The sequence below is a fragment of the Cupressus sempervirens genome, chromosome 9 (assembly GCF_028749045.1).
Source record: "Cupressus sempervirens isolate cs-2001-9-10 chromosome 9, ASM2874904v1, whole genome shotgun sequence".
In the NCBI taxonomy this organism is placed as follows: Eukaryota; Viridiplantae; Streptophyta; class Pinopsida; order Cupressales; family Cupressaceae; genus Cupressus; species Cupressus sempervirens.
The window spans coordinates 296418093-296434716 of record NC_143126.1 but is presented as its reverse complement, the minus strand read 5'-3'; the positions used below and the strand labels follow the sequence as shown (position 1 = coordinate 296434716).

Here is a 16624-nt window from a genome sequence, read left to right as displayed (position 1 = left end):
TTAGCACACTCAAACCTTCCCACTCCACCCATTGATCATTGTAAAATGCCTATCCATATTAATTAATATTTTTATGAATTTACACATTATTTCAACGACGGATTATTTACTTAATGATCATCTCAACGTTGAGATAACTTCTGAACGAAAGGATACGCCCATTATGTTGATATTTGCCATCTAATCAAGATTGACAAAGAACTAGTTTGAACTAGTCTACGGGTACGGTAGTTTTTCATTTAGTCGATAAGGCAATCATATAGATCAGAAACATATAAGATAAAGCTGCAACATGAAAAGACTAGACATATATAGATTTGCAGGCGCTGGAGATGCACTGCAGCTGATAAAACATATTCTCAAAAAATTTAGGAAGTTGATAAGCTTCTTCAACAGCCGACGAAGATTGAAATCGACAACCGCAACTTCATCCGTTCGCAGTCATGGCCTCCTTAGGTGGATTTGGTAGTTTGAAAATTTTGCCTTGCAATATTTTCTTCATTTGTGTTGAGTTTTTTGAGTGAAAAACATTTGTTAATTTGGTAGTTACGAATTTTTGCTTTGCAATATTTTCTTAATTTCGAAGCTCTCTCACACGATTGTTTTGAGGTTTTTGCGTGAAAAAAAAAACACATTTGTTGCAGAAGAGTAATGCAACTTCTGTCGCAAGTAAGTAATGATTGTTAAATCAATCATAAATTGTCATTTCATTGCCCTGTTTACTTGCACTTACTATTATGTAGATGCTCACAAGAAGTAATGATCATATGGAACGAATTCTCCTTGTACAAGAGGCAGTAAACAATGATGTATATTATTTTTCCAGTTGACAAATTAAGTATTTTCGTTCAATTGCTACAACAATTCATTTGCCTTGCAATCGTTTTGACTGGTGGAGCTAGGTTTTGCACATTTCTTGATTGCCACTGCTTTATCTATCAGTGGGTTCCACATGTTTAAATTGATCCTATGAACATGCACACAAGGACAATTTAACTGTTATTCAACGAAACACTCGAAGAATATCATAGGTATAAATTTTATCTCAAGTAGCTAATTCAATTTCACCCACAGCAGCCACGGATTAGCCAGAATCGATAAAATTCAGTTAAACTTTGAGTTCATCCAGATGAGGGATGCATTTTCATGTAATTAATTGAATTTTTTAGGAATCTCCTTTAGTTGTTCAACAAAGAAAGGAGTGGGATAGGCATGTTTACAAATTTAATGGTCCTCTTGGGTTTGTCAGCACTGCTGGGGGGTCTAATCGGGCAAAGAGGCTTATCGAGGCTTTATGAATTTAATCCACATGCTCATGAATTTGTGATCCTGTGGTAAATTGCCAGGAATTGACAGCTTCTGGGGGGGTTTGATTTTAAATGCATCCATGCCTTCCCTCGCTTGTTCGGGTTCTACTTGAGAGCTCCAACCAATCATTTTCTTTCAAGAAAGGAGTTAAAAGCAGAATACAAAATCCATTGGCATCGGAAGCTTTAATGTTATGTTTCTTGTGTATCATTGCCTCCCACTTATGTGTCATTGCCTGCCAGCTCACTCATTGATGTTGCTAGAAATCAAAACTATTGAAAAATAGAGTTGCAATATGCAAGAAGAAAATAGATAAGAGAAGAAGAACTAGCAACTTGATATTATTGAATAATGGGAGTCTATTTATACAACTGTACGAACAACCTCCATTCCTATAATATTGCAAAAGAGATTAACAACAAACTGTTAAGGATTTGACAACATACTAAGAGGATTTGACAACACAACAAGAGTAATGGACAAGTGGACTACTTTAGACAGCTTATTGGATCTAAGAAAAAGATATACAATTAGTAATTTGTTCAAAGTAGAACTCTATGACACAACTACAATTAAACTAGACTCTTGCTGCCAACAACTCAAACTTGAGTTGCCACATGTGCAGCCGGTTATTCATTACTCTAACAAAAACTCTATGACAAAAACATTTCAAGTGCCAAATCTTCTCTTTTATTGTTTTAAACAAGGTTGCCTAAGTATTTCGGAGACAGGAACTTCAGGTATGTTGAACTTTTTATATATAATTTAATATTTTATAGAAAGCCTGAAAATATAGTGACATTGAGTTTTCAAAATAAGAACACTGGTAAAGTTTACTATCAAACAATGACTTTGAAGATTAAGTACACAAATTGAAATGTCATACAATCATTGAATCAAAATTCTAAACTGATTGGTGATTACATATTGGAATAAGTTTGAAAGATCCCTGATGGATCTCTGCTGTAGATTTATTTTATTTTTGTTTTTTCCTGTTTATTAATGTTTTCTTGTAGAACTAGACGGAAATGCAGAAGAGTTTGTTTGTTTTTGTGTTTTTGATGATTATTCCATATAATAATGAGAAGTAACAAATGGCAAGAAAAGAGTCTGAAAATAAATAACAATATGCAGTAAAGTCAGAGTTGATACAAATCGTACCAGGCAAATCTCTGAATTAAAGAGCCAAATGAAAGATCCAGTACATTTCCTCTAACAATGACGCCACAACTGGTTGATGAAAACGGGCTGATAAGATGCAAGATTCTGTTGCTGAGTAACCGATTTTTCTATGTATCCAAGTGCTGCAAATGACAGAGTACGACTGCAAGTACGGCTGCAAGAACTGGTAGTGTACGGCTGCTAGAATTCACCTCCCATACGCCAAAGAACATGCCCAACAAAACAAACTGTAGGCCCAAGCTGAAGTGGCGTCTACCTTCCTCCTGAATACTGTTGAAACTACTGACAAACCAATACCCAATGCTGTTGAGGGTTACGTCCCAGCCAACAATTACCCTGGGGTTTGCGTCCCAGAATGCAAATCGCTCAAGCAGAGCAAATTTGAAAGGAATTGTTTGAAAAAATATGCATAATCATGAGAAATGGCACCCATCTCCTTATAACCCCTTGCAAAGCAATTCAAACCCTAAAGTGACCCCCAATTGGCGTTGGCTATAAAAATGAATTAAATCTTATTTCAAAGTGACCATGTCACTAGAAAATGACCTTTTCCACCATAGTAATAAATCCGCTCACCGAATTGCCCTGAGACCAAAGAGGAAGATTTAGAGAATTTCAAGACCTTTCCAATGAGCTATCACAACATGGGATACGCATCCAGATGAGGCCAAAATTCCCTTATTACTCCAAAATGGCTATTAACTTAGCCTTATTTAAATATTAAACGCTAACTTAGGAAATATTAAAAATATAACCCAAATAGCCATAAACTGCCCAACTGACATCACAAACCATAAAACCATCCTGTCACCTGTCTGTGACTGAAGTCGAAAATCAAGGATCCACTGACAGTCTCATCCCTAAAATCTAGGGATGCTCCTAAAATTTAGGAAACAAGCCCTATCCCTCTGAAACTGAACCCAAAAGGTCATCTCATGGAAACCCAGCCTTGGGCATGATCATACCTCCTAAAAAGTAGGAATGAACTCCATAAATGTAGGAACTGCCTCCTAAAAATAAGGAACGTCACCCAACTGATCAATACCCACCAGAAAACCAAGTCCCCAACACTGAATAACCATACTGGGTCTCTATCCAACCCTGTCAGCCTACAAGACCCCATAATAAGCTGACTCACATGTCTCTGTTAGATTGAGCTAGAGTGGGGACATGACAAAGTTTGATTAACAACTAGGTTATATGCAAAAAAATTGAAACAAAAATCAGAAATCTTAATAAAGGTCCTTAGCTATGATGCTCTCCACTGAGTACCCAATGATTTGTGTACATGTACCAGTTTCTGGTATGCATCCAAGGGGTATGGGTACGAGTATTCATGCAATTGGTTATGAAAGAGTTTGATAAAATCCCGCAGTTAACTCTTTTACTTGGTATTCTATGCCAAGAAAATATGTTCATCTAGCAAAAAATATAGTTAGCTAGGGATGTGTCTCTCTTTTTCTTTTTCAAGCCTCCCCGTTTTTGAGATGTCTTGGTGACATGTATGTCTTGGGAACATTCCTATATTTTTCGAATAATGACAATGAACTCTATAAGCAATTTTCCTTTGACTTTTAATTTAGAATAATGCTAGTCCTTAGATTTTAAGGTTATATAGTGTATATGTGTGTGCTTCATCCATGTTTTCATATGAATATTTCAAATTTCCCTATTTTAATATGGCCGTCCCCAAAATTGGTTTGAAAAATCAGCTTCCTAGAAATCCATCCCTTTGTCCCTCGTGCCTCCATCCTGAAAAATTGGGGTCACCTTGAAAAATTAAAAGCCACCTATACTTGGGCTACGGGCCTAGCTCAATTGACAAGAGCTTTCTGTGGCAGGCATAAGGTCAAGATGTCCAGTTTTCCCCCAGCCCATGTGGTATTGGAGGACATCTTACACTAGTGTCACTGGCCACATTAAAAAGTTCACAAAGCACACTACAATTTATAGGGGCTATCCAAATCTTGCAGCCTAAAAAAAGAAAAATTCTTCTGTACCTGCAGCTTTTGCTCTGACTTTAGTATGTCTTCATTGACTGACTCTAGCATATACCTGCTCTTAAATGCAAAGGAAGATCATTTTCACCACCCCAATCTTCTACTGGTCTTCTTTGATGCATGGTCATGTTTAGATACATATAATTTTATAAATAATACTACTTGTAGCAGAAGTTGTTATGTGATCAAATTGCATGTATCAAAATACAAGGGGGAAATCAGTATATGGACTAACCTATAGTAAACTGTGGTTAAGCGCACATATGGAAAAAGCCGAAGTCTCTAAATTCATAGCTCTTCGTCTCTAAAGGGATTAACTGTAAATCAGTATCCTTTTATCTTTTATGGAGTTTTTTTATAATGCACAGAATAATAATTGTATTACTATAGAGTGTTTAGAATCTTTGAAGAAACCACTCTCAGAATGAGTAATATCATAAGTTCAAATGTAATGTCCCCGTTTTTTGTAGCTTTACGTCGTTGATGGAGTTAGCTCATCATAGCGATCCTCGTGAGTGGACAGGGTGTTTTGAGGGTTCCAGCCATAGATTTACTATTTTTAGTAAGTCTATTTTTGGCAGTGCAGTGGGTGGCTTTGGTAGTTGGTCGTCACCTGCAGTAAATTCAGTTAATAATTGCATGAGCTCTTATTTATTATTACGTTGCATTATTATAATAATGTTTATATTATTATAATAATGACATTAAGTGATATTTCTAAAAAGTGTGTTGGAAAGTTTCTAGTGTTTAGTTCTTTTGGAAAACTTCCACAATTTTTGAAGTGGAGTCTTTTAGGAAACTTTGGGCCAACAAAAGATTATAAATGAGAGCTCATTTCATATGGAAAAGCATGCTTGATTATATATTTGCTTTTTGTGCCTTTGTGGCTTTTTCGTGATTTCTAACTTGTGAGCCCTTGCTAAAGTATAAGGGTCTTGTTTGAGAAAGTTCTTGGCAATTGTGTCGAAGTATACAATTGGCCAACATTCTCGTATTGTATTCCTATGGCTAAGGAGAATAATCTTGAATTATATATTTTCTTTGCTCATATCATCTGGCTGAGGGTTTGAAGAAATTTTGAGGTTCTCATTAACAATTGTGCTGAGGTAAATAATTGTTGAAATCTTCTACTATGACTCTTGTGACTTGGAGATTTTGTAAGTGTAGGCTTATGATTTACTACTGAGAGTCTACATTTGTGTTGCTGGACGTATTGATACTTGGAAGTTGTGAATTTCATCAAGTATTGGCAGACGTGGGTGAAAGAAAGAAGTGATTTCTGGAAGTGATTAGATGACATCATAGTGAAGGCCACTTGGCCTTAATGCCTTGGCGTTTGAGCTATGGCAACAGGGAGAGGCTAACACACCATGTTTTGGACCTGCGGTTTGTAGTTGGTCACGTGTTTCAGCAAACCATAGTTGTGGGAACTATTTATTGCTGATGGCAACTGATTGGAGTGCAGTTGGAGATGCCACCATTACTGCTGGAGGTAATTGAGCATCCATATCTCGGCTGTGAGTTGATATAAGGAGAGACGGCCATTTTCCAAACAATTCAATTCATGTTCAAATCGCTATTTAGAATTGTATTGAGGTTTTATTTATGGTTGGTAATTTCCTCAATCTAATAAATTGGCAAATTACCTGCAGTCAGGTGCCATTATTAAAACATAAATTTCTGATTTGTGGTTTTCATATCAAATGCAAAGAATCTCTTTCCAGTTATAGTCTGAATTTATAACATCATTTCAAACTTCTTGTAACTTATCAACTTGGGAAAATTCAAAATAAATTGGGGAACAATAAAATATTGCAAATAAGAGTTTGTGCATCATTGTTCAAATTGGGAACTAATTTGGGTTTTTATAGTGGTATCAGAGTGATTTCCTGCCAGCCAGCAGGAATTGGGCTCAGTTATTATCGGTGTTGACTTTGAAATTTTTTAGATTGATTTTGTGAGTTGGTTATCGGCATTATGGACGTTGATAGAAGAATCATTCCAGGTAGATATTATACTCGCAGAGGGCGTACTTCTTTGACTAGGGATGCAGTGATAATGGGGGTAAGTGTGTGCGATGATATATCTACAACTACTTCTGTGATAAATAAGCCATCTAGTGAGGCACTTAGCAGTAGTACCTTAGATGTTCAGGCATGTGTTGTTGATAGTACGCATGTCATTGATTTTGAGGTTGACAATGATCACTTACCTAAGTGGAGTTGGGCTCAATTTACACCATCTGTAGATACAATTCAGTTTCCTATAGTGACAATTGGAGGTGTTTCTATATTTTTTCGATTCTGATGAGGATGTGAGCATTGTGGATACAAAGGATGTGAGTGTATTTGTTGAGAGCAACAAAGAACCAAATATTGCACCTAGTTCTCCTATGGCTTCATCTTTCATAGGGGTTACTAGAGATGATCAGGATTCTAGTGAGGTCTATTTTATGGGGAGTTCGTACTACTTCAGATTTGTGCAGGATTCGTATGTTGTGCAGAGATTGTTTGTACCTATGTCCGATGATTGGCAAAATGATTGGGTTAGTACAAAGGACATACTGGGACCTTCTATGGATTTGACTACAGGTGACACTTTGGCACAAGTGTTTGGTGTTATATTGTAGGTCATGTCATTGGTTCTGTTGATGGTATTAGAATTCTGTTGGTTCAGTGAGGATAGGGACATCACTTGCTTTGTATGGGATCTCGATGGAGGTTTTTGTATGATGCCAGATTTCTTAAGGACAAGCAATCTTGGGGAAGGAGGACTGTAATGTCCCCATTTTTGGCAGGTCTACATAGTTGGAGTTAGCTCATCATAGTGACCCTCGTGAGCTGACAGGGTGTTTTGGGGGTCCCAACGATAGATTTACTATTTTTGGCAGTTGCTAATTTTAGTAGTGTAGTGGGTGGCTTCGGTAGTTGGTCGTCACCTACGGTAAATTAAGTTTTTTATTTTTATTTTATATATATATATATTCTTTTAGATCGGTAAACGGCCGAAGCCTAGATTAATTATTATTATTTATTAGAATTAATTATTATTATATGTAAAGCGAAGGTAGATTCAAACCCAAGACCTCCCACATGAGAGGCTCGCAAGTTACCGTTGCGTTGTGGGCTTTTGCCTAACTGCGGTAAATTAAGTTAATAATTGCATGAACTCTTATTTATTATTAAGTTGCATTATTATAATAATGTTTATATTATTATAATAATGTTTATATTATTATAATAATATTTATATTATTATACTAATGACATTAAGTGATATTTCTAAAAAGTGTGTTGGAATGTTTCTAGTGTTGAGTTCTTTTGGGAAACTTCCACAATTTCTGAAGTGGAGTCTTCTAGGAAACTTTGGGCCAACGAAAGATTATAAATGATAGCTCATTTCATGGGAAAAAGCACGCTTGATTATATATTTGCTTTTTTTTGCTTTTGTGGCTTTTTCCTGATTTCTGACTTGTGAGCCCTTACTGAAGTACAAGGGTCTCGTCTGAGAAAGTTCTTGATAATTGTGTTGAAGTACTCCTATTGTATTCCTGTGGCTATGGAGAATAATCTTGAATTATATATTTTCTTTGCTCATATCATCTGGTTGAGGGTTTGAAGAAATTCTGAGGTTCTCATTAACAATTGTGCTGGGGTAAAACAATTGTTGGAATCTCCTACTATGACTCTTGTGGCTTGGAGATTTTGTAAGTGTAGGCTTATGATTTACTGCTGAGAGTCTACATTTGTGTTGCTGGACGTATTGATACTTGGAAGCTGCAAATTTCATCAAGTATTGGCAGACATGGGTGAAAGCAAGAAGTGATTTCTAGAAGTGAGTAGGCGACATCATAGTGAAGGCCACTCGACCTTAATACCTTGGCGTTTGAGTTGTGGCAGTAGGGAGAGGCTAACGCACCTTGTTCTGACCTGCAGTTTGTAGTTGGTCACATGTTTCAGCAAACCATAGCTGTGGGTGGGTGTGGGAACTATTTATTGCTAACAACAGCTCATTGGAGTGCTGTTGGAGACATCAACATTACTGCTGGAGGTGATTGAGCATACACGTCTCGGCTGTGAGTTGATATAAGGAGAGACGACCATTTTCCAAACAAATCAATTTAGGTTCAAATTGCTATTTAGAATTATATTGAGATTTTATGCATGGTTGCTCATTTCCTTAATTTAATAAATTGGCAAATTACCTGCAGCCGGGTGCCATTATTAAAACACATATTTCTGATTTGTGGTTTTCATATCAAATGCAAAGAATCTCTTTCCAGTTATAGTCTGAATTTATAACATCATTTCAAACTTCTTGTAACTTATCAACTTGGGAAAATTCAAAATAAATTGGAGAACAATAAAATATTGCAAAGAAGATTTTGTGCATCATTGTTCAAATTGGGAGCCAATTTGGGTTTTTACATCAAATTTTAGGCAAATCATGTGCATTCTTTTGGTGTCATCTTGACATCCTTTTGGAGGACTAATGAAAAGCGCAAATCAACTTGGTGCTATACTTTAACATTTGTTTGTCAAAATAGTACACTGCATGAAGCTCTGGGAGATATTCTTGCTTTGCCTAATTACATACCTATTTGGGATTACAAGATTGTCTACTATAATGTCCCCTTCTGGAATTAGGACAAAATAATAACTAATACTAATGAAGTTAAAATATACAATCATAATAAAATATTATATAAATTACAATTAAATTATGTTTAGTGAAAGGTCAAGAGGCATTCCATGAAGAGCTGTGACTCCCTCAAACATGAGATATAAAAGAGAGGAGTTCATTGACATGAAGGAAAAAATAATTTGAGCAAAGTGAGGAAGTGTTAAGGGCCCGTTTGGTAACTAGAAATGGGCGGGAATAGAAAAATACAAATAATTACATTTGTAAATTCGAAGTTTGTTTGTAAAATATAAAGCTGGAATTGGAATTTATATCTTCTAATTTTAGCTCAAAATGGGCATACCTCTCTTCCTCAAAAAAGGTTGAATTAGAATAGCTTATTCCTATTCCACTTGTTTCTAAACCCAATTTAATGTTTTGTTTGGTCCACAACTCACAAAGTGACATTGCCGTGTGATTATTCCATAGTCTAGAGCATTTCGTTGCTCGTGGAGAAGATCAACAATGAGAAGAACAAGTGCAGGCCAAATTTTGTAGGTAACTTGGTTAGGGTTGCGCTCCCTATGACACTTCAGGACAAGCAAGCCCAGAGAACTTTTTTTGTTCTGCATAGGTGGGTTCCTTGGTTGTATGTTAATGCCAAGGATGATTTGTGCTCGGGTTATGTGGGGTATTTCCATAACTAGGCAGTTGTTCAGTAGAGTGGGGTTAGTGACATTGTGGGCCTTGCCCTGCAACAATATGTGTGGTTAATGGTGGTTTATGCATTCGGGAAAGAGGTCAAGGTGAGGCATTTGATTCCTTCTGCTAGGTTATCTGTGAATTCTCATTGGCGTTTGATTTTCAAGCGGTGCATGGGAGTCATTAGTGGCGGGTGTCAGATATTAGGATTGACTGCACTGAATATAGGCTTGGGACAAATAAGATAGCTCACAGAGAGTTCCAAAGGGTGGAAGAATACGGAAACTCCAATTCCAATTCTTGCTACCAAATATAGAAAATGCATCTTCCAACCCTTCTTCCAGGTCAACCAAACAGGTCCAAGTGATATTTTGGAAATTATTTTAAGAATGCATGAATTCTAGAAGTGAGCTTATTCGAGCATAGTTGATTACCACATTCGACAATTCCTACAACCAATCGAGCCCTAAGGGAAGAAGAAAGGATAGGAGGAAGATAACTCTTTTAAAGGGAAAGCAATGATGAATGGTTGAGATAACTGGTAATTGTGAAATGTTGTCACCATCATGAAGAGTTGTGAGTCTCCCTCATATTGGAGGATTTAAAGGGGAGAAGGTTTCATTTAAGGACATCCAAAAGGGGAGCTTAATTTGGGGATGAATATATTATTCTCAAAGACAACAACAAAAAGTGGTCACTCAATTCTTATGAAAGGTGGTAACCCTTCTACCAACAAAGTATAGGAGAATTCATTTCAAGCATTGAAGAGGACTTATCATCATTCATCCACACAATAATGAAGGAAAATCAAACCAAGGAGCAAAAGTTATTATCTGAAAGAACAATGATCGGTATCCCAAGAAGGAAGCAGTATTAAAGTCAGATCTGCCTAAATTGCAACAGCAGTCTGAAAACATATGTAACGTGCAATAATTCTATAGTCTAGGACAATGCCAAAAAGGGTACATTACTATTGGTATTGGAGTAGTGATTCTGCCAGCCTGTGAGAACAACACTATGCAATGTACCTAAAGATAGTGATAAAGAAAGAGTGGCAAGAAATGACAAAAATCACAAATTCTTACTTAAATATTATAGTACTTAGTCAGTTGACATCATCCAAGAGTTCCAAACAAAGAGGGTCATGATAGAGTCCAAAGCGACTTCAAAAGAAGACCCTCTTAAGAAAATAAAAGATCTAGAACAATCCTAGCGTAGAGAAATATTAAGAACATTTCAAAACAAATTCGAAGCATATCGAAGCAGATCTGTGGGACACATTGAGAAAAGGTTTGAAGCATATTGCAACAAATTTATGACACATTTATGAACATTTGTATAGGCCCACTTTTGGGCTCTATGGTTTACGAGCACCAAGATGGGGTTATGCTCACTTTCTGGCTCTAAATAGCCTATGAGCTAAAGATGGGTTTGGACCCACTTTCTAGCTCAAAATATACTATGAGCAGAAGGACGGGGTTAGGTCCACTTTTTGGCTCAAAATGGTAATGAGTGAAAAAATGGGATTAGGCCTACTTGTTGGCTCGAAATGGTAATGAGCAGAAGCATAGGGTTAGGCCCACTTTCTGGCTTGAAATGGATTATGAGTAACAACATGGGTTAGGCCCATTTTCTGGCTCAAAAGGGATTATGAGTAGAAAGATGGGATTAGGCCCACTTTTTTCTTGAAATAGATTATAAGCAAAAGACAGGGTTAGATCCACTTTTTGGCTTGAAATAGATTATGAGCAATGAGTTGGGGTTAGGCCCACTCTTTGGCTCGAAATGGATTATGAACCCCAAGATTAAGGTTAGGCCCACTGTTTGGCTAAAAAATAGAAGAGATCTAGCAAAATGTGTATTTGTATTTATACTCTTTGTCTACATCAAAGTAACGAGAATCAAAATTGACAAGGCTGAATCGAATTGCGAATCGGCCATGAATTGGGATCGAATTGGCCACGAATCAAAAAATTAAATAAACCCTATGAAATTTAGTAACTTATTTCATAAATCCTTTATCACTGATTTGATTCACCGATTCACAGAAGATCATTTCGCTTGAATCGAATTGCCGAATTGCGTGAATCACCACGATTCTCATTACTACTCTACATACATTCATGCCTATACTTGTGTGTTTATGTGTGTTCTGTGTATGCATATATTCATGTGTATACTTGGTATCTTTATGTGTGTCCTCTATGTTTGCATATATTCATTTGTATACTTTGTGTCTACTTATGCATGTGTATACCTCATGTTTTCATGTGTATGCTCTGTGTTTGGTTCATACCTAATGTGTTTCTACTCCATGTGTGTTTATGATTAGGATAGGGTTAGGCCCACTTTCTGGCTTGAAATAGATTATGAGTAACAACATGAGTTAGGCCCATTTTTTAGCTCAAAAGGGACAATGAGCAGAAAGATGGGATTAGGCCCACTTTTTCTTTAAATAGATTATAAGCAAAAAGATAGGGTTAGACCCACTTTCTGGCTTGAAATAGATTATGAGCAACAAGTTGGGATTAGGCGCACTCTTTGGCTTGAAATGGATTACGAACCCCAAGATTAGGGTGTGGCCCACTTTTTGGCTAAAAAATGAAAGAGATCTAGCAAAATGTGTATTTGCATTTATACTCTTTGTCTTAATGAGAATCGGAATCGGATTGGAATCGGCAAGGTCGAATCAAATCGCAAATCGACCATGAATCGGAATCGAATCAGCTATGAATCGACTAATTAAAAAAACCATTAAAATTTAGTAACTTATTTCATAAACCCTTAATTGCTGATTCGATTCACCGATTCACAAAAAATCGTTTGGCTTGAATTGAATTGCTGAATTACATGAATCACCGTGATTCTTGTTACTACTCTACATACATTCATGTCTATACTTGTGTGTTTGTGTGTTCTGTGTATGCATATATTCATGTGTATACTTGGTGTCTTAATGTGTGTGCTCTATGTTTGCATATATTCATTTGTATATTGTGTTTGTTGGCTTCTAATTTGACAAAATTTAAACAACCTTTTGGATGATTAAAAAACCTACGAATTAGCTAGAGACCATGATTGACATTCTGAAAAATAAACCTAAAGGACCAACTGACAAAACTCTGATGTCTTCTCCACTCTAAATTCTGCAAGATTCAGGCGGGTATACCTAGGAATTCATTCTTTATTTACTTTAAAATCAGATTCTCAGTATGGATTCCAAAATAACAGATGATTTAGCCCCAATTCTTCTAATTCTATGACCACAAAAGAGATGATGAATGGCTACTTTATCAAACCCTAGAACTCCATGAATCAAGTGCAGGCTGACGTTTTAAAACTTCAATAACAGAAAATTAAAAGATTGATTTATATGATTTTTTGCACAGTATAAGACATTCCAATTAAATCAACTTCAAAAGATGACCAATGCCTTATCTATTGGGTTATAAACTCATAGGAATTAGACATTTACTTCTAGATCTAATCTTAACACTTTGTGCAAAGATTATCAGTATTCATTTCCAGATCTCATACTTATCAAAAACTTCAATGAAAATTATAAAGTTCTTCCAACTTGCATTAAGCATTTATATAACCCATTAGATTATTAGCAAGAGCAAATTGAAATATAATTCAAAGCAAATTACAACTGAAATTTAATAAACTTTGCCATTAAATCTCAGAGAACAGAATATAAATAAAAGAAGAGACAAGATCTAGGATGAACAATTAGCTTTCTGCATTTGTATTAACTTCTTTGAAATTGTATACATTCAATGACCATTCCTATTAGAAAAATAACTCAAATAGACCAGCAATTGTTAACTTTCTATTTAATTTTGGAACAAAATTACAGTATGCATGGAGTAACACTAGAATGAACAAAACTTTGTTCAGATTAGAATTTTTTGGACCCTCACTCCACATCTTGGAAATCCTTTTATAGAATAAGGATTGCAACAAGCTTCAGATGGAAGGACACATGTTCAAAATCCAGTTACAACAACTTTTTCATATGAGACAAAACAGTTACAAAAAGAATATTGGAGATAGCAAAAATTTGAACAACTATCAATTCTGATGTTCAGCATCAACTCTGTAATTTGTAATAAGGGCACACCCACAACAACTAGGGTTTCTAATGGACACGAGGATATAGATGATGAAACTAGGGTTTTTCTAGGGTAACTCTGTATATTGAAATTGCAAGCCCTAACTGCTCAAAATGAGTAAATTGGATTTTCACACCAAGATTTTCAGGATTCTAACAAGGTGAAAATACAGGCCAACAGTGTCTACTTTTGCATCTGTATAGCTCTTGTTTTCATGTGTATGCTCTGTGTTTGGTTCATACCTAATGTGTTTCTACTCCAGAGGCTATGAGAATCCAATACACAGATGCATGAGAATACAGGCCAACAATGTCTACTAATGCATGTGTATACCTCGTGTTTTCATGTGTATGCTCTGTGTTTGGCTCATACCTAATGTGTTTCTACTCCATCAGATTTCTTTTTAGTGATATCAAAATTTAACAACTGGGTTACACGCCAACTGTTTGACAAAATTCTATTAGTTCAAATTTGAATTATTCGATCAGACCAAGCAGGGATTATTATAGTGGTATCAAAGCCATGTATTCTGCCAGCCTGTGTGGTTATCAGAAACTGTTTATCAGAAATTCTAATCAGAGATTTCATCAAAAACATTTTATAAAAGGTTTAATCTGAATGGTTTAAATTTTATGATAATTGTTTTGAAAATTGTATTCTATTGGAGGTTTGGAAGACTATTTCTATGTGACAAATAAAGTGATGCTATTGCAAGAGCTATAAGTCTTGCTATCCTATAGAGTAGGAAAGTTATTTTATTTTCAGATTTGCTATTGCATTTGGAGTGATTAGCACTCTAGTTTTTTTTTCTATGGACAGACATAGGAGGACTGGTACTTCTAGAAGTTATTGGAGTAATGAGTAATTTAGCATGAAAATGAATGCTTTGTAGGAGAATATGGAAAAAATTGAACTTCATCAACAAAGGTTGGCAAAGAGCTTGTCAAATCCAAAGATGGTTGAGAGGACAGTGAGGTATATGGTTTTTGCCTTTAGAAGGCCAACATCGAGATTGTGGGGAAGGAAGCTTGAGTTTTCCTCGACAAGTGTCCATGACGAGATGTACCTGTATTTAGTACAACACCTGCTAGTCCTATCTGCAGTGTTGATGATGGACCCATTTCACAGAGATCAGTAGATGTGTCTGTACCCCTGGTGGATCGCAGCACTAAGCTTTAGCACGTCGAGGCCCCTAGAGTTGTTGCAGTTAGTACAGAGACAGTTGATGCAGGCTCTCTTGAGGAGGGAATTATTATTGGAGATTTGTATGGGAGCTGTCATAGTGTTGCTCCAGTGTAGGAGGTAGTTGCTTCCTCAAGTGTGTAATGTTCCTTCCATGGGGGTAACCAGATTAACTAGCCACAACTACTGAAAGATGACAAGAAGACCTACAGGCCGGCTGTACAATGGAATAATTTATGTCCGTACAGGTTTGAAGGAAGCACAGAGGGCAAATGATAAGGGCTGTACAACAAGGAGTGTGCACTCCATACGACAGGAATGTGGGCACTGTATGGTGGAGGGTATGGAGCGGAGGAGTACGGTGAAGGCAAGGCATCGTATGGTGTAGGGAGGAGGGAAGGCATACGAACACTGAGGCTGTACGGTAAAATGGAGGCCAAGGTGATGGACGTACGGGATATCCTAGGGGGCCATATGGGATATCCTAGGGAGCCGTATAGTAGGGAAAATGCAGGCTGTACACTTGGAAATTGTAGGCTGTACGAATGGTGAGGAGGAAGTTGGTAAGTATGAAGTAAGATGCCAAAGGTGTGGATAGGTGGTGGTATGGATGGAGACAGGAGGTTGTACGGATGATGGAGAGAGGTTTGGAGATGCTGTGATGCTAGAGAGAGGCGAAGCCAACACATAATCAAAACATAGATACTGCTAGCTTGAAGTAACCAAAACGCAGAGAAAATTAAATATATTAGATAATAAATATCTTGCAACAAGAATGAAGCTTCGACTTGCCAGATTTGAGCGAAGCGTTATAGGTGATGGAATAGTGTGAGGGGGAATCCCACCGAAACCGGAAATAGCCAAGTAGGGAAGATCTTTCACTTCCGAAATGGCGAATTACAAAGAACCCCAACAGGAATTTGCAGTACACAGAAATAATCCAAATAAAATGCATGCCTAAAGACTACCTATTAACTGTGCTTAAATACCTGTTTGGAAACTTTTTGAGGGTGTACAAAGATAGCTGATGGCAACACAAACTATTGGAAACAAAATAAAAATGGGTTCGAGTATATTAAATCAATCGACCCATTAACAAGGTTTAATTAAATACATTTATTTTATGACGGGGACATTACAATCCTCCCATCCCAAAATTTTCTTGTCTTCAAGCAAATACACATCCGGTTCTAGGAAACCTTCCGTAATCAGCTCCTTTAGTTCCGAGTCAGGCACTAAGTAGATCTTCCTGCCGAAGTAAATGATGTCATCAATAACTTTGCATCTTTCATCGTGTACATAGCCATCCATCAATTCACATGCAAAAGTGTTCTTGGAATACTCGACCAATAGATGGGCCCGCCAATTATCCAAGGAATGTGGTGTTGTGTTGACTATCTTGTTTTTACTTGTCGTGTCTGGGACCAAATCCTGTTTTAAAATTGCCTTCATTTTCTTGATTGCGACTTCCCTTGATCCTTTATTTGACATTCCTCTTAGCATCACCTTCTTGCC

The 16624-nt window shown here is 36.7% G+C and overlaps 1 protein-coding gene across 5 annotated transcripts in view; it reads left to right on the top strand.

The window, feature by feature from the left end:
* The first annotated feature begins 268 nt into the window (after positions 1-268).
* LOC149538574 (uncharacterized) overlaps positions 269-16624 on the top strand; it is a 198696-nt gene continuing 182340 nt past the window's right edge. For 3 of the 5 annotated variants that reach the window (XM_089799881.1, XM_089799883.1, XM_089799884.1), the window contains exon 1: positions 297-465. In XM_089799881.1, the coding sequence (XP_089656007.1) occupies positions 444-465 (22 nt within the window). In that variant the 5' untranslated portion in view covers positions 297-443. Of the gene's footprint in view, positions 466-16624 lie in introns of all 5 variants that reach the window. The other 2 variants (XR_016356076.1, XM_089799882.1) reach the window with 2 other exon arrangements.